This window comes from Ptychodera flava, chromosome 3 (genome assembly GCF_041260155.1).
Source record: "Ptychodera flava strain L36383 chromosome 3, AS_Pfla_20210202, whole genome shotgun sequence".
In the NCBI taxonomy this organism is placed as follows: Eukaryota; Metazoa; Hemichordata; class Enteropneusta; family Ptychoderidae; genus Ptychodera; species Ptychodera flava.
Genome location: NC_091930.1, coordinates 7,650,182 through 7,677,638, shown reverse-complemented (window position 1 = coordinate 7,677,638; position 27,457 = coordinate 7,650,182). Strand labels below are relative to the sequence as shown.

The 27,457-nt window shown below is 35.8% G+C and overlaps 1 protein-coding gene across 1 annotated transcript; it reads right to left on the bottom strand.

Annotated features, from left to right (window-relative positions):
- Window positions 1-6,699: 6,699 nt before the first annotated feature.
- On the bottom strand, window positions 6,700-10,606 carry LOC139124818 (perlucin-like protein). The gene is made up of 6 exons (XM_070690929.1): window positions 10,478-10,606; window positions 9,519-9,596; window positions 8,930-9,089; window positions 8,382-8,473; window positions 7,388-7,521; window positions 6,700-7,017 (listed from the first exon to the last, which is right to left on the bottom strand). The coding sequence occupies exons 2-6, from the start codon at window positions 9,576-9,578 to the stop codon at window positions 7,014-7,016; spliced, it is 450 nt and encodes a 149-aa protein (XP_070547030.1). The 5' UTR covers window positions 9,579-9,596; window positions 10,478-10,606; the 3' UTR covers window positions 6,700-7,013.
- Between the last annotated feature and the right edge of the window lie 16,851 nt (window positions 10,607-27,457).

Below are 27,457 nucleotides of genomic sequence, written 5' to 3'. Positions count from 1 at the left end.
TCAAAATCGCGATCCCAAATACACAAACTTGTAGCATTTTCCCTTTCAAGGTGTGTTATATGTTAAGAAAGATGAACAATTCTTACTTCAAAATTCCAAATTTCTTTCTATGAAATCAAAAAAACAGTCCAAATTGTGTTACATCTACAACCGGAAAAAAAAACTTTGGTTATTTGTTTTGTTTTGTTTTGTCTTGTGGTCTTTATTAACCAATGAACTAACGTAGTATCGGCTTTTATGCACCTCGGTTACATATATTCTGACTCCCAATCTTTCCAAAACGTTCTTGTTTATCGCTTGTAGGGGGTTCAGTTTAAGCTCTTGGGGTAATCAAACGTTTACCGTTTCAGCGCTTTTATAAAATCTAAAATTCTATTTTCCCATGGATTAAACACGAGGATGGTGGCCATTTGTAATAGCAAATGATGGCAAATATTAGGTAATATGTTTCTCTAGTTCAAAACTGCATGCCGAATGTTTAAGGGTTTGAATTATTGCACTTGCTATTTTGAATACCATATATCTAAGGGGATAAAATGGGATCAGTTGGCTTTTTGTCCATAAGGCAGCACTGTTTTAAAATGGTCTCATGATTTACCAAAATGAATGCTTTTCTCTTCGACGATCAGCGGATTAAAGCTCTGTTAGATCTAAATTTTGCAATGTTTTTGTTTTTGTTGTTGTTGTTGTTGTTGTTCTATTCCCTAAATCATAACGAAATGCGCAATTGAACTCATCAACGCAACCTTGTTTTTGTGCAGAACTCAATGACGTTGCTTAACACTAAACTCCAGTCCTGGCTAAAACTGATTTGTCGACATGATATCGCAAATTCTTATGTCGGCAAAGCTAAAGGATTTACATGGCAACGTGATTTCGAAACAAATAAATAAAAATGCATACTTGGGTGATTTTTGAACAATACTAATATAGTGTTAACGTTGCAAATGTTGTCTAGTATGATAATTTTTCTCATCTGTAGGAAACATACCCCTACCCCTTTGTAGAGATGAATAACTTGGGCTCTCTTTGAAACATATAGATAATTGTATATCAAAGGTACTGTGTTTACTATTGCCAATGTAACTGCTTATAGATAGCCACACATTAACACTAAGTGAAAAAAGTATGTTGCAAACAAACATTAAACTCAGAACTAGTGTCTTGACCACTTAGTTATATATATATATATATATATATATATATATATATATATATATATATATATATATATATATATATATATATATATAATTTGTAAGTTACAAGGCAAATACAAGGGAGAGTTAAGTTGATTGACATCAAGAAACTTTGTCAAGTTTTATTTTACTTTACATGTTTTGCTATCGCATAGTGTTGAAGTGTCCTGCAAGATCAAATTGTACACTAAGACATAAATCCTAATCTTTGAAAAGACATACTAATTACCGTTGATTGACATTTATTTTGTCAGACCCGGATACAAAAACTCTGTCCAGTGAAAGATCTATCGGTATGTCATCTTGTCAGTATATATTGCCACTAACACCATGATATTCTCTAACCAGCTATCATGCTGGACCGAAAGATCCGTTGCTAGAGGGAGCTTGGGGAGCGCAGAGAGCGCCCTCGAGCGATGGATCTTTCACTCTACTATCATGCACCCCTGAGACAATCACAATTTAATTCATGGCATCGTGATGATATTTGTGTGTATGAGTGCGTGTGTATGCGAGCGCGCGCGCACGCGCGCACGCGTGCTTGCAGCAGGGACAGACAAGCCATTCGTACAGTTTTCTCATGCAAGGAGTCATAGTCTGTTTTTATAACTTTCCCTTTATTCTTACATATGTTAGAGATTGGTCAGAAACTGTTTATCCCTCTACAGTAGCGTGATAAACTGTTGGTAAAGTTTCTTGATTGAAAAAAACAATCAACACAAAAAATAATAAACGAATAATGTCAATCCACACTTATTTCAGTTTTTTCAGGTGGCATTAATTTCGAATTGATTTTAGGGTCTAATTTAAGCCGATCATGGCTTAGCGCTTGCAAGCAGAATATTATGATTTCTTACAACTTGGATCATCAGGAAGAGGTATTGCGGATTAAACAGGCATTGGAAGAGAAAGGATATCAAATACGGTTCCATCTGGATAAAATGGCAGGTGAGAACAATATATAAACTACCCTTAAGGTAGTACCCGAAAGACTTAAACCGTCTGTCAGGAAACTTTAAACCATTCAATTTCAAAATTGAGAACAAAAATTATAGGTCACTGTGCACAATTTTGTACTCGAGCAACACATTATCTCATATTTACCGACAATTTAATTAAAAAAAATTGCTGCCATCCCAGTGTTGACAGAATGAGGGAACAATAAATTTCCGATTTTCAAATGCTTAATCTATAGCAACTGTATTTTTTCAACAAACTTCAAATCGAGCTCCCTCCCCTGCCGTGAAAGAGGTAAACTAACAATGAGCCCCTCCCCTCCCTTGCAAGATGTACACCAATAATGAGCCCCATCCCCATCCCTGCAAGAGGTACACTAACAAGTCTTGTAAAATCTGACAGTACCTAAAGCTACCAGGCATATACCGAAAATTTAAATATACGGAATTGTAATTTTGGTCCCTCCATTTTGAGTTAATGTAGACAGTCATATGAAACCAATGACTATGTGGTTTCTCGAAACGTTTCTAGACGTGGCAACTGACTTTCCTTTCACCGGCAAACCCATATTTTCTATAAGGTTAAACATAGCGTTGTAATTTACTTGGCAGTTTTGTTGATTTGTTATCGAGTCAATTTTGACGGTGTGATCTTCATTACGTATTCATTGAAAACGTTTCAAAAATAAAGAAGTGATTGTATTGTTCATAGAGAGTGGTAATTGTGCGGACATTTCACGGTATTCGGTGTCAGATTAGGATTTCGGACCCTTGTCAAGTGTTAACTCTGGAAAATAATCAAATTTCTCTTTGTGCAGTTTGTATTTTTCTACCTTTTGTTTAGTAACGACGGCCGCAGCAATCTTACATCAACTTTAGCCACAAATTTGCATATTTGATCTTAATTTAAACATGCCCTGACATCTACGTTGAACCACTCCAACAAATGTTGTTTTTCAGTTTTAAAATATAGGTGTAGATCGCACAATTTCTAATATAGTTTGTTATTCTCCTTCATCTATTCCAATATAGTGAGGGCTAGAAATTTATTTATAATCTTTTTCACTTAAGATACAAAGATGGTTTACTAATTTTTTATCTTTATTCCAAACCAAATACACTAGTTGGGGCACAAACCTTGTACATCAACAAAGTGTGGGTCAGATTATCTATTGGTACTAATGTATGTCAACTGCGTCGTTAAAGACAATTATGTTCAATGATCGCACATTTTCTTAAAGCACTTAGCAACAAATTGTATAATCTTTACAATTCCACAAAAATCTGCTTACCTATTTGGGAAGGGGGTTGAAGGTCATTTTCGATGAGATTTTACTACAGATGCGAAAAAAGTAGCTCACATCTGCAATAACACTGCTTTTAAAAATTGCCGAGCAGAATATAAAGGTTCATAAACGCCACGTGTATATAATTCAAGATAACAGCTTATAATCCCTTTTACTTGTGCGTTCGTATATTTTGTTAGCACTTTTTGTACTCTATCATTTATTTTGTAATTTAACGGTAATAAATTGAATTCAGCGGACCATATTCATAACTTCAATACTGGTGGTTGTTCAATTCAAATATCCTTCACTTCTGAACCCGAATACTAATAAATATGTAAATACAATGATTTGGAGCATCGTGACATCCATAAAGATCCATCAACCCGTTAAAAATAACATCCTTGTTAGCTTAACTAACTGTTAGGAGTTTTTTTTAACACTCTCGTTTAGGAAACAAAAATGGGTAGCTGTAGAATACATCTGCTTTTGCCAATAGTGGTATTCATCGGCGAATTTGTTCTTGAGTTGAGTAAGTGTAGCTTTTAAGTTATCTAAATTCTGCAATTTATTTTTCGATCTGATTTGAATTCAGACGTACGGCACCTGGTCACCTAGCAAAGATATCACAGTCAAAATTGCTCGGCCTATTGTATATATTAAAAATAAGAATGGTTTAATTGTTGAGCTAATTTTTACAATTATTCTGACTGCGACCACTCCACATTCTGTAGAGTTTATGAAACACTCGCACCTACATACCCGCTATCACTTATTGCACGCAAACTTTAGCAAGGCAATGACTGCATTCACAAAACGTTGATTTAGAAATGTTGTTTTATATCATATTCTGACTTTTTTCGTCAAAGGAGATGGCTCTTAGATCAATATAGGAGAATTGACTCAGACAGACTTAAACTGTGTTTTGCCGCGTTACACAGGCTCTAGTCTCATTATAAACACCGCCTCAAACTAGTCCAGAGTTATGTTAGGAACAAGCGTTAATTTACTAATTATAAGAATGTCGAAACGTTTATATATTTTTACACTGCCAAATAGTTTGGGCAGGTCCCTTTATGAGACATGCCTGTTCCATGCATCTTTGGCTCACAGTAAACGTAATAAAGTTTTATCATGGGAGGTAAAATAAAAGAAATGATTTCAAAATGGCGTAGAGTAAGGACTGCTCGCCATGTATCAAAATTGAATGCATATCTCAGTACAAGGGTTTTCATCATGTTCAGCGAACCCTTATCACCTTCTAGTTAGGGTGTCATTGTCCTGTGTGCATGGCTCTCTGCAGTTATGCAAACGCTCCGCCTGCTAAATGTCTATGGATCCTCCAAAACGCTCTGGGGTTCCAGAGTGGGTGGCATTTCTTCACATTAATGTGCTGCGTATTTTCTTTTCATCTGTCTTCAAATTGTAAAACCATTAATTTTCCGGATAATTTTTGCGCACTCACTCATATTAATGGCACATTGGCCCAGAATGCAGTGACACAGCGCAATAAATGTTGATCTGTACATTAATGTCCTGGAGTGTCAGAACCTTTGTCAGACATACGTACGCCTTTGGGGCTTCGTTGAAGAGGAGGCGTTTTCGGTATTATGGCGAAGCATTTTAACACAAACTGCAAAACATTGTGACGTTTGTTCTAGGGTAATTAAAGCTGCTACAGAAATAGTAAAAAGGAGCTGGGGATAGAAAGCTGGGAGAAAGAGAGAGAGAGAGAGACAGGGACAGAGACAGAGAGACAGAGAGACAGAGAGAGAGAGAGAGAGAGAGGTTGAAGTTAACAGTTTTGCAGTCATTTTATGATCCCATCAAACCATTCCAACATTACTAAATAAGATTGTGTCGCGGGAATGAATCTATTTCTTGCGGTCATCTCTAGTGTCGAGTAGAGGGAAACGTTTTGTATCCCGTGACACTGCAATGAAAGTGTGGGTATATTATGTTAGTTTGCAAACATATTAGAAAATTGCTGTATGGGTTGGGGGAGATGAGGACACGGTAGTGCTTTTAAAATGACTTCAACTTTATTTCAATTTTCTGTTTTGATAGTAAATGATACTGAAGTTTCGCCGCCGAGAGTTTTGCCGAGTTTGCTTGCTCAGACAGTGAAATGTTGACAATTTAGTTATCGAAAGAAGACGTTTCTGACGGTTATTGACGGGCCGCTTACAGTGACCGTGGACTTAAAAGTCTGAGGTTGCAGAGATGTGAAAGAATCCAAGGAGGTGTAAAAGTCAGAGGTCGGGAAAGTCTGGGAGAAAGAAGTTATCACGTCTGAATGAAGCATCTGATCAGGATATTTTCTCACCAGAGTGTAGATGACAAGCACTAGCTCAGCGTTTATCGCGTAAAGATGTACCGTCACGTTGTTACTCTTCGTGTCTGGCGAAGGACAGTTCATTCACGGTGACTTGAAGTTGAATGACTTAGGCAAGGAGAAGGAAAATTATATCAAGGCAGATGAAGATCGAAACAGTTACAGTTTACCCGACATGAGACAATCTATTCCGAGAGACCTGTCCGATGCCGAGTGTCAGCGTTACCTCTGTCGACCATGCGTTGGACAAACTTGGATAGGCATCAACCAGGTGGACCTAAATTACACGTAGGTTTAAATGCTCCGAAACAAAACGGCCCTTTTCAAGGCTACTAAATTGTCGAAGCCGATAATTTGTAATTTATCATGGTGTGTAAGATAACCAAACAGTAAACGATATGTGAGAATAGATCTTTGAAACTGCACGGTTGGCAGCAGTTGAAATAAAATCAGATATTCAAGTAAATTTGGCACCTGTGCTATGGAAATGGTTTTTGCCCAGATAAGCATTTCCACATATTGTGTGCCTTTTTGAGCCGCATTACTTGTAAAGAAACCACGTTTAGTGGGTCGGACGTTGTGAATTTCTGAACAAATGCGGCAAGATAGATAGATAGATAGATAGATAGATAGATAGATAGATAGATAGATAGATAGATAGATAGATAGATAGATAGAGAGATAGATAAACAGACAGACAGACAGACAGACAGACAGACAGATATATAGGTAGATATCAGGCAATGGCAGCACACAAGTCCATCATAATGTTACATATCTTACGTAAGGCATACTGGTAGGAATGTTCAAATATATTTTCCCAGACTAACTCCTATAAAACTTATTTTGTAATATAGCGCCACAGGTGTCCTTTTAGACGGGACAAGTAGTGTCTCCTAAAAAGAAGATCATTAAGACTATACTATTTTGCTATGATGCATATTTTAATTCTACTACTTAGCAATTACAGGTCGATTGATTTCATGCTTAGAGTAACAACCGATAGGAGCAAACGTTTTTTGGCTGATGGTACACATCTCTCTGTCACTGACATTCTCCGAGTCCCAGGTAGAGTATCACAATTTCTTTCAAGTTGTGTTTTATGAACAGAACAGTAAAGAACAGTACACAACTACATAAATACAATACACTTAACTTAAAGAATAGGAATTATTTGAGGAAACTTTGACTAACGTGGTCGAATGCCATAACTGTATGGTATCTGTTTATGCTTCTGTTACCTGCGTAAAGAAAAACAAGTGATTTGTTGAAATATTACATAAAGATATAATTGTTTTCTTGACGATCTCTCTCTCTCTCTCTCTCTCTCTCTCTCTCTCTCTCTCTCTCTCTCTCTCTCTCTCATGCCAAATGTACCGCTTGCAAGTTTTCATTCGACTCACTGTGGGTTTTTTTTTGAAAGCTATAAATACAAAGCAGGTATTTTAAGTAATATATATAATATTATATATATATATATATATATATATATATATATATATATATATATATATATATATATATATATATATATATCTTATGGAACAAAGTACCATTGGAGTGCGACACCTGATAAAGTTATAATTTTCGATATGCATCCGATGTACTCACTCTTTTTCACACACTGATTTCATCCCATGAGTGCATGACAGGTCATTCCAAAGATAATCGCTCGTCCGGATTTCGACACAATTTTCGTCACCATCGTTATTTGGTTCGTCCGGACTCCAGTTGGTGAATGGTACCTAGCAAACACATGTTTTTTTACATTTTACCATTAAACATACTCTATCACTAACAATTGACGATACAAAGCGGTAAAAATAAAGCAATTCTCCCCTTTAATGTCTTGGGTTAATAATCGATATAACGTATCAACTTTTTGTGACTTTAAGTGTTCAAAATTCGATCAGTCTTAAACTCAGAATTGGATAGTTAGGCCAAGACGTTTATTCTGATGACGATCCAATAATAAACATCAATATTACTATCATGAATACCAGAATCAGAAGAGGTAACAATTATATTTTGTCCTCGCCATTACGCGTTATTAATAATATTACACAAACACGTCTGGGTAAAAACTTCTACATAGAACAAGGTTATCTATCATAATCCAGAGTCGTCACAGACAGTTATCTATTTTCCCATTGCCAATAAATTCTAGGAGAAAATGACTTGTTGTTTTACTACATATGTTACCATCTACTTTTACTGTAAGAACGTTCGATTAGGAGGTATTCGCTTTGCTCTCCTTGTTAACCTACGGCAATACAAAACCATACCAATATTTGGTCAGGACAATTTGTTAAGCGCGTAAAAGCTTTTCATTTGACGCGTCTATAGTGGGTATTATCGGCATATTGAGCTGGCAAAGGTCCCGTCGACCAAGTTACATCACTTGTTTATTCTTGCCCTTGTTACAATGTCTCCGCAAATCGTTTGGGATACAACATGAGGTTTGACTATTTAACATAAAAGAGCAGGTAATTATGTTTGCACGACACATTATACCCGAGTGCAGCACAAAGCCGCCGTATACATTAGCAGCATTACGAAAACTGAATGTCAAATGCCAAAATGACTGCATATCAATTGTTCTTACCTCACTCATGTCATGTATCATAAACCATTTGGAACATCCACTATCAACTATCCCTCGCCTTGTGCCAATCCAAGTACTATCACTCATCATAGCTACAAAACAATAGGAGTTGCGATGATTTAAAATCTGTCGTGCGAACTGTATACAATAAATGAAGGGGATTCATGAAATTTAACATTTGATTAGTGCTTGATGGATTAAAAATGTGAACTCTCCATGTAAAAAATCGTTTGCTTTCGTAATACATAAATACATGAATAAATACATGAATAAATACATACAAATGTGCATACATACATACATACATACATACATACATACATACATACATACATACATACATACATACATACATACATACATACATACATACATACATACATACATACATACATACATACATACATACATACATACATACATACATACATACATACATACATACATACATACATACATACATACATACATACATACATACGTACATACGAGGAATGGAAGGTTTGGTGAAAATATTGTCAATTTATCACAGTTTTGTTTGTACTTACTCCCTGTCACAAAATCAGATTCATCCTGATCGTCCAATTTTACGAGATAAGCACCATTTGCATTGCATGCACACTGCGCGTCATCAAAACCCATCTTATCCTCTTCAAAGTAATAACAGTGTCCATTGTACTCAGACCAACCATCATCGCAACATAAACACTACAAAAAATACATAAAGAAACGACATTGACGCAATTTACTATATTGAATTGACTATTGAATTGTCTTGAGGATTCATCGGTACTTGGGGCTGATGAAACCTATGGCCGAACTACCTACTTCTGCACTAGATAAAAGGAAACGCATTCTTCAGGGCATGTGATATGTTGCTATTAGGCATTGAGCTGAATGCACGTAGATTACATACATACGTGCAGAGCATTGGTTATCACGTATTTCAAGACTGTCAATATAATTCGAAACATGTTTATTTGGTAAGAGGAAGGTAGCACATTTTAAAACATGATTTCTATTTCGAGGATTAGTTTCTTGAAGTGAATTAAACAAGATCAATAAGCAATATGTGTATTTTCAAATATGGATAGTGTTAAATCATATTTCGTCATTCCTACAAGCTTATTTACCTACCACGAGTAGATGTGCGCTCAGAACAAGCAGGGTAACGAGACAGGCACTGGGGATCTTCATAATTCGGGGTGTCAGAGGCTAAAAATACAAGCGAGGGGAAATATTATACGTTGTAAGCGATGTGAACTACCATTATTACTAAATTCAACGAGACACAATAGCGATAATTGAGTTCGCCTTTCCATATGGCCCGAACGTAACAAATTAATTGTCAATTGCTGAAATTTTGTTTAAGATTATATAGTATATAGTTATACGATGCCGTCCAAAGAGCCTGAGAGTCACATGAAAAACCTACATGAGAAGTGTTAACATGGTAACTTTATTCCATACTACTAATGGTTTATGTGTCAGTGTACTTTATAGACGTGCGCTGGATCTGGTACAGTACAATATGTATCGTTGATGTTAGTGTGTATAATTTGGCACGTGTCTGCTGTAGTGAATTTTTATAACTGCCACCAATGACGACCTAAGTAGAGTTCACGGATTATTGATGTAATTTCAAAGCAATTGTTAGCAATTTCAAGTATGATGTTAAATGTTTCAGCCTCCCAAAAGGTGAAGTATGACAATTTGCGCGTTTACATACATAGGTTTATAGAAAGCGGATAAGAAAAAAACAGTCAAAGTCAACATATATCACTTTTATTCGAATAGCAAAATGATACATTTCATGGCGTTTGCTACTTTGATCAGGGCTAGACAAGGAAGTAACCACGGACTAATTATTTGTTTTTTAAGATTTTAGTCTATTTTTTTTCTATTTGGCGATTGTCAAAACAAGTATTAAATTACATATTGCATCTACATGTTCTTATTATATGACTTTTTCTGTCAACACCACCATCTTTTTTTAATTTACTGGATTTGCGGCAAACGTTTAAACTTCAATATGCCTTTGATACAGGTGGATGAGCTCGAGAAAACATGTAATGAAAAGGCCATGCTACACTTACCTGATAAATTGGCTTTGTATGCGTCACAATTGAATGTGGTCTGTCGCTTCTTTCCAGTTCGGGAACGGAGCTTGAAATTGCACATTTGAGGCCACGTATATATATGTTCTTCGAGGTCAGTGTGATAGAACTATCCACCAGCGCATATGAGCATTTTCTCGAATCTGATTGGTTGAAAAAAGATATAAAAAACTTTATCTTTTAATTTCAACAAAATCATCTCTGAGTAAACTATCTCATTTTATGACACGTAGGATAACTTATTCATGAAACAAAAATAATGAAAAATGAATAACAAATATAGAATAGTACTGCAGTAAATTAGAAATATTATGCAAATTAAGGTGATGTGTTTCAGGAAGAATAGAACGAATAGTAAATTCAATCCGGTGGTAGCAATTATAATGCTAATTTTAGATATGGCATTTTTCAAGAAACGTGCCAAGGCAACAATCGCTAGATACTGGTAAAACACACTTTAATTCACAAAACGTTGTTTTCTCTTTGCGTGACTTTTTGAAATGCTTCCTGGTGATGGTTTGATTATCTCTCTAATCGGCGTTCATTCAAATAACACGTTTAAATCGATTACTTTTTTATCAGAATTAAATTTTTTTGACGTTTTGCTTTTTTACAGCATGTATGAAGATGCTGCGCTGCATTCAATTGTACAACTTTATCCGACGTTTGGGTGACCATGCCTGTATTCAATAAATAGCGACTGTACCCTGTGCGGTACAGGCAGGCAAAATCTGTGGGTCATCTCGTTGTCCCAAACAATGATGGTTCGGTAACCAACAAGAATGATAAGAACAGCTACACTGACACAAACATTTAACTCTCAGGTGGAAATGATATAGTAAGACCGTGCTCGATAAAACAGCATTTCGCGTAATGTTGACCGATAAATTTGTTTCTCTCTTTAAACCATCGCATTCTGCCATTAGTTGCACTGTTTGTGCAATGATTACACCAAAGTATAGTAAAGTGCCCAATCTTTATTACTCATACATTATGGAAAAGGGATAGAACACCGCAATAGTGACCGCACTTTCAGGTTGGAAATATCAGAGATTGGAAATGGGAATAAAGCAAGCCCATTTCCCAGGTTCCTCCCTACTGCCCCTGTAAGTTAATTTTTGCTGGTATGTACATCGACCTATAAATGGACGAAACATAATTGCCTTTCTGAATGTTCCAAAATTTGGTATATTATCAATGATATATAATATGATTGTGCAAAAGCACGTTGTAGATAATTCTTAATTTCAAAATGTTTGCGTATTCTGTTACCACAGCACGGACTGTACGGGTTTGCTCCAGCACGTTCAAGACATTCGATCCCTCTGCGTAGACATTTAAATGTTAGATATAACTGAACAAAAGTGGTACAAAATAGGAACAAGTTTACCAAACAAACAAGTACGGAACAGTTATTATTAATTTTATGCTAAAGCGTTCAGAACATCACATACCAGTTACGATAAAAAAAATTTAAAATTCTTCATATGTTTTCAAAACAATAACATAAAATAATTATATATATTGCAACCACTGTTTCAAAATTTGTTTTCAACATATTTAGTGGGACCATGGCCGTCATCTTTAGTGATAAATTAATTACTGCAATGAAAACAATCACACCTTTTTCGTTTTACTTCTCAATCCTAAAGCACCGTAGAACGTAAGAGTTCGGGCATGATATGTCACAAAAGCGAATTACAGCTGAATTCTGGATATCGAGAAGATGATTCAAATCGCCTATCATCACATTGCAAAATTAATATAGTTATCATTTTGTTTCCGTTCCTCGTTGCCCAACATTACCTTGGCTCTTCCAATAGCCTTTTCGTCCTGATGTTTCACAAATGTGCGCTTTGTGTACATCAATAGTTAGAACAGTGACGTGGCCAGTCTTACAAATTCACTCTGTACAGCAAGATAGCTGCTTGTGTAAACACCTTTTAACTGGTCATATGGGATATAGTACCCGTTTATAACCCTGACGGGACATGCATCACAAGAAAAACGTTTCTATTCTCAAAGACCGTTGGCCGAGGGATATAGCGATGTGTTTTGTAACGCACGACCACAGGAGGTAATGACAGGATGCTATTGCCCAAATGAAAGCCAGGTCATAGGAGTTTTTATAGTACAATAAAATGTTATTGTTGCATTGTGATTTTGAGATTCGATATTAATATATATATATATATATATATATATATATATATATATATATATATATATATATTATATATATATATATATATATACTGCAACAATTCATTGTGACAAGTTTTCTTGTCGGTTTCTCCACAGCGGTAACAGTAGTACCATATTTCAACTCTCTACAAAAATATTCCAAACACAGCTAGCTACGTACAAAGTTGTACTTCAATCTTTATCATCGATGAGCCATTTCAATATTTTCGCGGTTGGAATGTAAAATCTTGCAGTTTTATCATAGGGGATAGCCTATGTGTCCGTCCCCAGATATACCTTGCTGGTGTGCTCGTTGTTGACTTTGTCAAAGTTTATCCGGTGATAATCTGGTGACAGCGTCCACAGATTAGTAATTTACCCTTGCTTACTTTGGCAAATTAGGCACTCAAACTCATCAGATAATAGACTAAATTACTACCTTGCTTGCTTGGCCAATTAGGCAATCAAATTGGTCAGATAATAGATGCAGCATGCTGATAAAACGTTTACGCAAGATTGTCAAGGGCAATGCAAGACCAAAACACCAAAGTTTGGTAGAATAAACCTTTATTAGCAATACAACAAAACACCTACCCACCCCTGGGGACGGACACGTAGGCTATCCCCTATGGTTTTATTCAGAAGCTCGTCGCTCATCGTGGGCGCACCCCACGTTTTTGTCAACCGCAGTTGTCTCAAAGCTGCAGACGACACTGCGTGTATCAAACATGACAGGGCGCTTTTTCAAAGACTATTTCACATGAGATATTCTGTCAAAAATAGCCCGTGACGCATCTTGTCGATTTAGACGTATCTATTGTCTCGTCATTTGACGAGTTCTGGCATATTCCAACGCGGAAAGAGAACGTTGTGTATTATACATGTAACCTAGTTGTAGGCCACGGGTATTAATAAAAAGTACAAATTTCGATATACATTTGAAGCAATTGAGATTATTCACTTTTCTTCTAGATTCGATCTTTTAAACTCCCCTTTACGGAATATTAACAGCACATTTGTGAGGTCTGCGTGGCAGTGATACGTCGCTTTGTTGTACACGGCGCCAGTATTTGATATCTACATCCAAAGAGGTCAAATAATCTGTATCATTCAAGGTAAAATCATTGATTACCAGACCTAAGAAACAAAATAAAAGATTGAGAGTCCGGACATTCGTCGCCAATTCTACCTTTAATGGATATAGACACAATTTTGTGACGATGACTAGAATAATAGGTGTTCTTTCAGGTTTGTTGTACAGTCTAGAGTAAAAGTGTAGCAATAGGTCATGGCCATCTTCAATAGTTTAAAATGTCCAATTGTGCAAGGATAGCACCGTGCAGATCCTAATTGCGCTTTCTTCAAAGAAGAAAAAATCAAAGAGAACAAGCGCGGGGTCAATGTATTTAGAGTTTGTACTTTGGCACAATACTTTATTGATGTACAGGTGTTCTACTTGCGAGCTTTGTGTGGTAATAAGAGGTATCATATGTCTTGTGTCATTCTAATGTTATGTTTAAGAAATGCTAAACCTAATGCCGAGTCAAAAACTTTAGGTGCGACCGAAAATTATGGGTTCATCGCAAAACAATGAATAGAATACGGTAAATTGCTGCCATAATTCTAACTTCCTATATTCGATTGCGAAAAAACGCTTCAGCGTGTACATTGATATTTTACTTTGCCTTAAAAAACCCTAAAAAATTACATTGTGGCATTAGACTAACAGCAGAAAACGAACTAGACACCGAAAATGATTTCTAGTTTCCAAACAAATTTGCTTATGCGGGAAATTTAAATTTATAATTCGTTTTTGGTCAATTAACAACCTTCACGCTAGATTGATTATTTTGATCTCTTGGAAACGATACAAACCAGTTGCAATATGCTACAACATATATTACGGTGGTAACGGGTATAGCTATAACAAAGCACATTGTCAAAGAGAGATACTATTATGTTTTCTCTGATATGAATGACTCACTGATAATAAGTAAAAAAATCATTTTGGATATTTTATAAGCAGAAGATTCGTAATTTTACATGCTCATCTAACAAAAAATTGCCAAAGGACACAAGACTAGATATTACTGTGCACTTAAAGTTTCTTTCAAGTGAGAGTCTTACATCACACGTACTGCGGACAAACAACTAAAATCAACATGGTGCCGTTTCAGTTCCTTAGCACATCAGTTGAGGGTAGAAACAGGTATTCTGTGCTGAAATCGAACGTTTGTTTACCGTGAATATGACGCAGTGGACAATCATTGTTCATTGTTGACATGAGTGCCAAATTTGTACACATTCAGGAGGAAAGTATTTAGCATGGCACTGTTACAAAGATTTGATTATCCGAAATTTGTTATTAATGCGGTGAGAGTTTGAAAACACAGAATGATTGTTTTGCAAAATTTGTGTCTTTAGCATTCAAAAGTAGAGGGAGACGTTAACATGAGTTAGAGACTTAATTCCTTTTTTGTAACATTATATCTATGATGTCATTTTTTGTATTGCTCATGTGTCCAAGTACAAGTTTTAGCTATTGTATTGTACTATATTCCGGAGGCCACAGTATTGAAATAAACTAATAAGAATAATGGTAAGTTTTGTCATGACCGTATTCGGTAGAGGGGTTAAGTTTCAGATGGATCAGAGAAATGCTCAAACCATCATAAGATAGCATTGCAATGTCTTGCAAAGAAAAAACAAATGTGAACTGAATGTGCTCATGTAGATTACAACAGGATCATCACTTAGTAGTACGCTTCACAGAACTATAAGATATCTGTCGGAGAATTATATGTAGCAGGTTTCATCAACTTTTGCACAGTACTCTCAGAGTTTAATCACTAATTACAAAACTTTATTTAATATGCAAATAGGCTGTTAATTAACTTGACACTGCTCAATGCTTCATGGGATAATTAGATATATATCAGATTAACATCTGTAGCGCGTTACATCAAATTTAATGCTGTAATTTTGGAGTAACATCGATAATTACAAAGTCATTAAATATGTAAATGAATCCTTACTTAACTTAAAGCTGCTCAGTGCTTCATGCGAAAATTAAATATTATGCATTAGAGTGTGTTTTCTCTGTAACCAGCAGTTGAGTGCTAACGATAGAGTTTATCTGAATTTACATTAGTGATATTCCAAGAGCACGGACCCTCCCGCACATTTGTATTTAGGAAGACCACTTTCCATTTATAAGTCTTTTCGATGAATACGTAATGAAGGGTGGTAAAACCCATATTTGAAACAAATTTAGAAGTTCGATACAAAGCACGCAATTGCAGTTGTAAATTAAACATGAAAGTTTCAACAATGGTGGATGCCAATAATAGTAATGCAATTAGCCACGTTTACACGACATTCGAGAATGATGGAATAATTGTTGGTTTCAAGTAAATGTGTGGTGGTTATCGGTGACTTGAAACGCCAGAAAGGTCATTCTTGATGTCAAAATGTTGGTAAAATCTCCTAGCTAAAGATTAAGTTTGGTAATCAGTAATCTAATTCATGAAAGAAGTAAGGGTGTTTTTACGAAAAAAATAGTATACTTTAAACATATCTCTCTGCGAAAAAATGCAATGTCAGTATTTACAAGATAATTCTTGTCAGGACAAAAATTCATTTATGGACAATTATAAAGACTATTATAAAGACTTTTTGAATTACAGTTAAAGACAACGAATTGTCTTGATTTTGCATGACAACATCACCGATGCTAACATGTAACATGTACACCAATTATCGCCTGTTAAAATCATTTGCGAAAAGCGCCAAATGCATGTTTTTCGTGGCAAAGTGTAAATGAAGTTAGCTTGCTCTCAGTATTTTGTCATTAGGGAATTATTGGCGATGAATTTTCTGGCCATCATTGTGGAAATGCGGTCCATGATATGTTTACCCTCAATCCCTCAACACACGGACTGTGATTGACCCTTACCTCCATAAGTTGACCATAGTCTCTTGCTTGGTGGAGGGACTGTCATAGTGAAAAGAGCAATACCAGTTTTGGACCCTGCTATGCAAGAGTCGGTGGCACTTGACGGTGATTGCGATTGCGACAAGATTGCGATTCAATTTTTGACTGATTGAACTAACGCTGCTCCTCATCAAACAGTACTACATGAGAAAATTTAAAGGGCAAATTTCCATGGGCTTTTCCAATTTTTAAAAATCATATTGCACTGCACTGCACTTATCAGGAGTGCACATTTCCCAACCGTGAAATACAAGCAAAATCCGAGTTTTCATCCCAGTGACGTGTGCAGGGGCGCAATTTTTACCGTTGATGAACAGTGCCGATGGCCTTTTGTCTAATGTCAATGCTAAAACACTTCCTTAAACGTTGCATCAATGACTTGCAAAAGGGAGAAGTAAATTCCGCCGAAAATTTTACTTTCTGACATTGGGATGCTGCATACCCTGTGCTTTTTAAGACTTTAACAACAGTCCACTATCAATGGTCAATGCCTACAGTATTTCCACGTTTTGACTTCTGCGTGAGTTACAATTATTGCAGGATGCGCGGCATGTAGTCTGTTACGCAGTGGCAGATTTTTGCAATATGCGTGGAGTGTTTGCTAGCGATGAGGCAAAGCTCATTCTGCTGTTCACCGTGTCTCTGCCCAAAAATTACTGATACATACATACATACATACATACATACATACATACATACATACATACATACATACATACATACATACATACATACATACATACATACATACATACATACATACATACATACATACATACATACATACATACATACATACATGCAAACATGCATACATGCATGCATGCATGCATGCATACATACATACATACATACATACATACATACATACATACATACATACATACATACATACATACATACATACATACATACATACATACATACATACATACATACATACATACATACATACATACATACATACATACATACATACATACATACATACATACATACATACATACATACATACATACATACATACATACATACATACATACATACATACATACATACATACATACATACATACATACATACATACAGGTAGATAGATAGATAGATAGATAGATAGATAGATAGATAGATAGATAGATAGATAGATAGATAGATAGATAGATAGATAGATAGATAGATAGATAGATAGATAGATAGATAGATAGATAGATAGATAGATAGATAGATAGATAGATATTGTCAATGGGGGAGCATGTGTTTCCGTAGATATAGAGACACAGAATAGAGAGAGACAAAGAGACAAAGAGAATCAGGGAGAAAGGATGCGATCATTGTTCGTTAAGTATAAATCAAACATCACAAAACTGTTTCAGCTGATTCATTTGAAGGCACATTTGTAATGAAATAAAATGTGGATGATGGCAACTATCTCCTTTCAACGAGACCTCGCAGTTGGAAATATCCTTGTATTTGTGAAAGTGGTCTTCTTTCAGCCACTGTCACTCTCGCTGTCTTTCAGCTTAGGGAGGACTTTTCAAAAATTACGTGTACCGCCGGTAAATCGCATTTTGTAATCGATGTTAAAGAGGAAACGCAGTCCTCGCTTCTAGCGTTTATGCTTGCATAAAATAATGTTTATCTAATTTGAATAGAAAAGGCTAACCACGTGGAAGACATCTCCATAAAAAGTACGCGAATCACTAACAGAGGAATAAGTTGGACACTTCATGAATCCATGTATTTTCACCAAATGTTGTTTGAACAAGTTTCATGACGTTTTTATCGCATAATCCAAGCAAAAGTTGATCTAACCTTTCGTCAAGCGTGATAGGCAGGTGATTGAATGCCGGCCGTGGGATTTAAAAGTATGGTAGAGTGACTATGGTTTAATGACCAGTTTAAGTGAATACCGCAGTGATGAATGAGTCAGAATCCTTACAAATTCAAGCAAATCAAAATCCGAATCAAAAATCTTAATCTACGATTGGATCTCAACATCATTTCGTTTGAGGCCCCAGGCCCTTCTTTAGCACCGGCATAACAAATAGGTGCGTCACTCAGATACTTTAAATTCGTATTTTTATATTCATTAATTCGGATTTAACTTTATACCTACACCTGGAGTATTTAAAATTGAATTCGTTCTCTGCTGCTTGATAAGTTTTACAGGAAATGTTTGAAGATAGTGAGACACAATCACAATTGTCGCCTGTGTTGTTTGCTGAATTGACAACCTCAACAATGGTATGAGTTTTTATGACGGTTTTTATTCTGATGCAAGTCCTTGTCTGAATCTAATGCTTGATCGTATGGCTTTGATCAGCGCGGCTACATCTGAGTGTGTTGTACACTTGAACACATAGACTTTTCCCACCTTTCGTGATTGAACTTTCACTCCATTAGATTCAAATTAGTGATTTTCACCCTTCATTACGTATTCATAGAAAGTGGTGTTCATAAAATCATATATGCGGGAGCATTTTGACTCTTGAAACAACACTAATGTAAATATAGAGATTATAAAAATAAATGAAAAATAAATATTCAGCCCTCAGAATCTACAACAAGGGTTATCTCAATTCCCCTAAAGCAAAGAGACAAATACCGAAAAATTAAACACCCAATATGACAACTTTCATCTGTTCATTTTGGATCAATGTAGAATTTTAGTCTTGAACACGTTCACTTGATAGCAATAACTATACATTTCTCAAAACTTTTCTAGACGTGGCAGATTATTTTTCTATCACGGGCACACCCATCTTTCCCAAGGTCAAACATAGCGTTGTAATTTACGTGGCAGCTTTATTCATTTGTTCTTTAGTCGATCTGACGGTGCTACCTTCATTAGGTATTCATTGGAAATGTTTCAAAAATATAGAAGTGTTTTTATTGTTAATGGAGTAGTGGTAATTGTATTGACATTGCATGGTATTAACAATGAAGGTTTGGGACCCTGTCAAGTGTATTGGTTTGAAAACGTTTATCACATTTATACGATTTTAGGAAAGTTACCTTTATTCATAACATACATCTGTGAACGACAACGAGCAATCGACCTATATAGTTTGAAGCTAATAATATAAAGGCTAAAGACAGGTCATTTTGCTTTAGCTTGGGGTTATTTTTGATTGCTAACGGGAAACGTCGATTCGTTAAAAGCTTGGATTATTCTTGATTTTGAAAGAGAATGATTAAAAGTTTCCTTAAGGAAAGTTTGAGCATAAGTTTAAATCTCATTTGCAAGTCACCCTACTTCGGCATTCCTGATCTGCATCGGCCTGACGCGTCGTCAATGAACTCTCACAAAGACTGTTTTACTTCGTTTGTTCGCATCTGTTACATAATCAATACTACTATGCACAAGCTGTGCGACAGCGTAGGCTAATTTTGACACATTCAACCACTCCAAGAAATATTGTTTTCAGTTTGAAGCATTGGGAGGTCGCGACATTTCTCATATAGTTTGCTATTCTCCTTTGTCTATTCCAATAACGCATAGGCTTGAAATTAATACATAATCTTTTTCACTCACCATGCAATTTTTTGCCAAATTTTAAATTGATTCCAATCAGAACGGGGCTAGTTGGAGCACAAAACTTTTACCTATCAACAAAAGTGTGAGTCAGACTATTTAATGGTACGAGGGTAAGTGGACCACCAAGCCGTTACAAAATAAGTTCAGTTACCATAAATTTTTAAAAGGTTCTTCTGTACTAAGCGTATTAGTTTTACCATTCCACAAAAATGTGCTTACATATTTGGGGGAAGGGGTCGAAAAGAGGATTTTGAACAAGATTTTACTACAGACGCGAAAAAAAGACAGCAGCTCACATTTGCAATGACACTACCAATAAAATTTTTTGGCTAAATTTAAAGCTTCATCAACCCCATGTGCACATACTCATGACAACAGCAAAACACTTTATTTTCCTTGTGCATTCGTATATTCTGCCAGCACTTTTTATACAATTTTCTTTGTAATTTAACGGTAATAAATTGATTTCAGTGCACCCTATTTATAATTTAATTCAGTTGTTTTTCAGTAAAACTGACTTACACTTTTGATCCTGACTACCAATAAATATGTAAATATAATGATTGGGGGCATAGTGACATCCATAAAGGTCCATCAACCCGTTACAAATATCATCCTGTTAGCTAACTTTGAGGGTTTTTAACACTTTAGTTTAGGAACAAGAGTATGTAGCTGCAGAGTATGCCTGCTTTTCACAACGTTGGGATTCATCGGTGATTTGTGTTCTTGAGTTGAGTAAGTGTAGCTTTTAATTGTTCTATATGCAGTAATTTAATTTTCGATTGGATTTGAATTCACAAGTATAGCACCTAGTCACTTAGCGAAGATATCACAGTCAAAACAGCTCGGCAAATGACTGCCCTTCAAAAGAGCGGTTTAAATATCTTAGCTAATTTGTTACAAGTATTCTGACTGCGTTCCCTCCACACGCTTTAGAGTTGATGAAGCACTCGCACTCACATACTCGCCATTACTTATCGCACGCAATTATTTTCAAAGCAATGACTTCATCACAAAAGGTTGATTTAGAAATGGTGTTTTGACGTCATATACTGACTTATTCAGTCTAAGGACAGGGCTGTGAGATAAAATAGGAAAATAGACTCAGACAGACTTAAACTTTTTTGCGTGCGTTACGCTGGTTCGGGGCATGGCCTTAATGTAGTACCAAGTCATGTTGGCAACAGACAGGTAATTGTTTCGACTAAAGACCACGCATTGCATTAAATGATAAAGTGTTACCCAACCCTAATATAGATCTGCTCTCATGATATAAGTATTTTGGCCTTTGCAAAGAATGAACGACACTTCCGTCGAGCTTGTAACATATAACTAGGTACAATCTACCTACTGTACGCTTAGTGTATCTGGACTCTAGATGCGTACATCATGGAGATCTAATCAATATTACGAATAAGCGTTAATGTACTGTTTGTTAGACTGTCAATGAATATTTCTATTTCCAGACTGCCAAATAGCTAATGGAGTTTCCGTGTTATATAATTTTTACACTTTGTGTTAACACTTTGTTACATTGAACGTAACAAAGTGTTAACACTGAAGGTAACGCTGAGAAAAATGCTTGACAATCAACAATATACGTTATCACAAATGCTGATTCTGTACATGTGTCAAAGACGTTAAGTATACACGTACGTATACTTATAACATGCAAAACTACAGTGTACACTTGGTGTGCAAAGATCTGCATTACGTATACTCATGATCTGCATAGAAACACGCTACGCATATCAACGTATTGGAATGTTTCATGTACAAAGATATACGTTACGTATGTAATTAATATTCTGTTCCATACACATCAATATGCGCAAATATACTGGACGGTTGGCACACATAGTATTTCTCGTCACAGCAGGGAGTGCGTCAAGGCTGCTCACTTTCAGCTCTTCTTTTTCTACTGGTCATTGAAACTTTAGCATGTACAATTAGACAACATCATCACATCAATAGTATTGACTTACCTTATGGTATGTCTGCAAAAATATCACTTTTAGCAGAGGACACGACTATTTTTGTTAAAGATAAGCATTCTCTGAAAGCTGTTTTCGAAGTTATGGATACCTTTCATAGGAGCAGTGGTTTGAAAATGAGTAACAAGAAGACAAAAGCTATGTGGGTTGGGGTAAATAGGAATTGCAATGAGGAAATTGGACGTGTAGAGTGGACAAGCGACCCAATTAAACCCTTGGAGTTTACTTTGGTTATGATGAAAAGAAATGTAATTCACTGAATTAGGACGGGAAATTAATCAAATTAGAAAACCCACTTAACTATTGTGAGCAAAGAAATCAAACTATCTTTGCAGGGTTACAATTGTAAAAGTTTTGGGCATTTCTCGGATAGTTTATTTAGCTAGTGTAATAGGTATCCCAAACAATATTAAAGTTAAAGTGAATAATCTCATGGACAACTTCATTAAGAAAAAACGGCCTATAAAGATCGAATACTGGAATTTGGATATGAGCAAGGGGGAGTTAACCATTTTAACTTAGATAACAAATTAAAAGCCACCAGTGCAATGTGGATCAAAAGGCTCCTTGAAGATAAAGGCAGCACATGGACAGCTATTCCTTGGTCCTATTTCCAGCTGGGTGATTCTCATGATTTGTTGCAGCAAAATCAATTTTGTAATTCTGTACACATAAATGTCAAATCACAGACTCCAAGTTTTTATGTAAATATTCTCAATGCATGGTACAAAGCAAGTGATACTGCTAAGATGAACAGAGTATCATGGAAATGGACGAATAAATATAATGTTTTACCCATGTATTACAACAGAAGGTAACACAGACTATGGAGTACGAACAGATTCCAATTTTTTTCATGTAAATAAATAGACATCATTCGAGAGTTTATTATAAATTATTTGAAAAGCAAAAAATTCTGGCAGACGATAAGTCACTTAAGTGGTTTGTATCTTTAGAAGCAAGACGTTTAGGAAACAAACATAATTGTATTAGAGTATGGAAAAATGTTTACATTGTTACAAAAGAATACAAATTGAGAGAGTTTCAGTGGAAACTATTACACAGATTCATACCATGTAACAAATATTATTTTTACTGGAAAATAATTGATTTTATGAACTGTAATTTTCGTTTAAGTATTGATACTTAGAACATCGCTATTGGTAATGCGATGTAGCACAAAATTTATGGAAACATGTTTCGCATATTGCAAGTAATTATACAGGACACAATATTATATTATCAAAGGCATATATTATTTTTAATTGAGACTTAGGTGAGACTAGACCTGGTGATAAAGGTGACATGGTTGACCTCTTAATTCTACTTGCTAAATGGTCAATCCATAAATACTAACTAAGGCACAGTAATGCCTGTAAAGATTATTTTGAAAAATGAATTTATTCAACGGTACAAGATAGAAAAATTAAAGAATCCACATGCTAGTCAGCCAGTGGAATACGTTAGCATAATCAATTTAATGTACTTTTTTTTTCTCCGTTTAAGGATCTAATCAATTTAATGTAACTTTTTTTCTCCGTTTAAGGATCCCTTTTCTCTGTAAAATATGAAAATAATGGCAATAAAATGAGGAAAAGATAAAAAAAATATACTGGGCGTTTATAAAGCATTAAATGATTTCAAAAACAACGTACAGTGAGCACTACCTGATATGTTTCAAATTCAAGTGCATATCTCGGTACATGTTCAGCGAACCCTTATCACATTCTAGTTATAGGTTGTCACTGTCCGGAGTACATGGCCGTCAGCAGTTATGCAAACGCTCTGCCAGCTAATTATCTATTGGTCCCCCAAAACGTTCTAGGGTTCCAGAGTGGGTAGAATTTCTTCACTTCAGTTTGCTGCGCATTTCTTTTCCATCTGTCTTAAAAACTGTAAAACCATTATCATTTCGATATCAGGGACTAATAATTGTTTGTGCGATCCCTCGTATAAAGGGCACATCGACCAGAATGTAGTGACACACGGAAATAAATGTTGCTATGTGCATTAATGTGTCTGTTGTATCAGAACCTTTATCAAACAGACGTCTGTCGGGAGTTCGCTGAAATGGGAAGCATTTCGATGTTATAGCGATTCCTTTTAACCACAAACTGCAAAACATTGTGAAGTCCTTCTGGAGAAGAATACTATAGTTTATTTTGCAGCAATGCAGCATCACTTACAATAAGATTTGAAACTATCTAAGGTATGCGGAAATGAAAGTATTTCGTGTCGAGCAGAGCGAACCGTTTGATATATACCGTTGCACTGCAATGAAAGTGTTGGTATATATGTGTGTACATGCAAACATATATTCGAAATTACTGTACGGTTTTTGGACAGAAAAGGGTACGTGGTAACGCTTGTAAAAAGATTTCAACTGCTTAGTTTTTGGTTTAATGATGATCGTGAACGATATTACAGTTCTGTCGCTGAGAGTTTTGTCCAGTGTAGTTAAATTGCTCTGCTAAGGAAGGGTAGATTACGTCGAATGAATGAAGTATTACACCACTTCCGAGCCTCTCATGTGATACAAAGTGCGATGGCAAATATTTAACCTGTTATACTTTAATAATCCTATGTTACTAATTTACAAGAATTAATGCCATTCGTTGTTGCATATGGAACTTCAAATTAGCAAAATGCAAGCTTAATATTTTCCTAGGGAGGATTCGTTGTTTACGGGTTGGGGGCCGATGGAATTAAAGCTACAAATAAAATGCAAGACAATGACTCCTTCAAATTAAATTTGTAAAATATAACCCCCTTCAATTATAAATTCTAAATTGTGACCACTTCCCCACGGATTCATTTGATTAGGTGATTGAAAACACAAACTGCGGAGAAAGGATAGTGCACCCTAAACGTAAGAGTGATTCGTCGAAGGAATCTGATCGAAGCGCAAAGATTGTGTAACTAGAACCAACCCTAATAGTCTGGTGCCGAAGCACAAAACCCAAAAATTTCGGCCCCACAATGGTTCTCGGTGGTTTCTGTATCTTCAAAGCCTCCTGAATCAGGATCTGCATGATGCCACCCTGGCACCCTTGGGCATTTTAATATATTCAAGATGGCCACCAAGATGGCCGCCAAATATGTAAATGGTGATCTCAGCTCTGTGAAATGTTATCAAAGTGATTTTAGTGTCGTATGCCAGGTAAACAGGGCCAAGGAATCATTTCTTTCATTGCCGAACATGTGCAACCCTTAATTTGCATAAAAATCCAAGATGGCTGCCAAAATGACCTCAAAAACAGTTAAAATACCATATCTCAGCTCCATTAGAAGCTGTTGGAGTCATTGTGGTCTCCTTTGCCAGGCAAATGGGGCTAAGGAACTCATATCTTTCATTGCCTGATATGTACAACCCTTAATTTGCATAAAAATAATCCAAGATGGCTGCCAAGACGACCTCAAAAACAGTTAAAATGTCATATCTGAGCTCAATGACTAGCTGTTGAAGTCATTTTGCTCTCCTTTGCAAGGTATATTGGGTCAAGCAATTCATATCTTTCATTAGCTGACATGTGCAACCCTTAATTTGCATAAAATTTGCATAAAAATCCAAATATATGATTTAGTGTGTAACAAGTCATATCTCAATACACTATGCCACTGATTTTGGTGTCTTTCGGCATGTTTAACGGGACAAAGAATTGGTATATTTTGTTATATTTGCTGTAAAATCAACCATGATAATCTAAAATTGATATTTACAATCCAAGATGGCTGCGAAGCTGGTTTCCACAACAAATATCAAGGTATATCTGAGCTTAAATTGCATCCTAGAGACTAATACATTTAGGGTTCAAGGCAGAAGGATAAGTTTCTTTCGTTATATAAAATGTAAAATATTTCAGCAAAAATGCAAAAATGAAAAGCAAAAATGACCACCCAGTATCAATTATGGCCACACAAATGGATGCCACAAAAACATTGAGTCGTATCTTAACCAACTAAGCAATCTTGAGACCTATTTTGTTGTGTTAGGTCAGGTTTTATTGGTCGCAGGTTTTTCATTACTTGTTTTCTGAGCTGGAAAAATCTTACTTCTAATGGAAGGATTTTATCCCACATTGCCGCTATAATGGTTTCATAAAACATTACAACAAGATTTATCTAGCATCTTCGACACAAGGTTGTATGTGTTTGGATCCATTTGAGAGGTCATTGAATTCACATTTTCATTCATATAAATTGTCAAACCATCCATTTAAATTAAATTATAATGAACTGTACCTTTTCATACAACGTGAAGGTCATTTTATCATTTGTCAATCAACCACAATAAATGAGCTTCAGTTATTCGAGGCGAATTGCTGAGCATGCATTTGCACTTGCAGAAAAGTGACTTGTTAGGTCATCTTTGAGCCATCCTGAGTCATCTGTCTTGTTTATCGTTGCACCAATTTAGTCACTCAGGTCAATTTCAGCAGGATATTTAATATTGCTGCCCTTTAAATATATGACCGCAAGAGTGTGTGGCAGAGTCATTCTATGAATACCTTTATCATTGCGGATATGGTTTTCTGATTTGACAATGATGACCAGGTTTCATGTCATCCGTCAGACGTTGTACCCTAAGCTTTGCAACCGTCATGCTGCAAACAAGTGTCTAGTTTCTGCTAAAGTGTCATTCATAGGCAGCAGGAATACCAACCTCTTGCATTTGGCACCAATTCAGAGCACTTTGAGCGGTTTAATTGCATTACAAACACCAATGTTAGATTTAGTGAGGTGTGAGTTGCATCTTTGCCAATCAAGCATTCTTTAAGACCTTTTTTGATGAGTATGGTCATGTTTTATTAGTCGCAGAATTTGAATCTCCTGTTATCTGACCTGAAAAAAAACTTTCAAGAACATTGCAAATAGGGAGTTTATCTTGTAATACGTATAATGGTGTCAAAAATATTACATCATGTCTCTATTTACTAAGTAGCTTGCGAGACCAAGTTTTGCGTCTTTGGATACATTTTAAGGGTCAATTGTATACAATACTGTTCAATGCAACTTATATATCAAAGTGAAGTCAAAACATCATCGATGCCCTTAAAAGAGTTGCAATACAGGCATGTAGCCTTAACTTATATTATCATTGCTCATCTTTGAGATTGATTCTTAATATTTGGTGGCATGCTAGGTATCGAGGAACTCACTTGTCCCATTACATGAACTGTTTACCTACCATTTAGCAATTAAATGAAAATATGATCTCCGGAATAGCTGCCATATCATATAATATATAA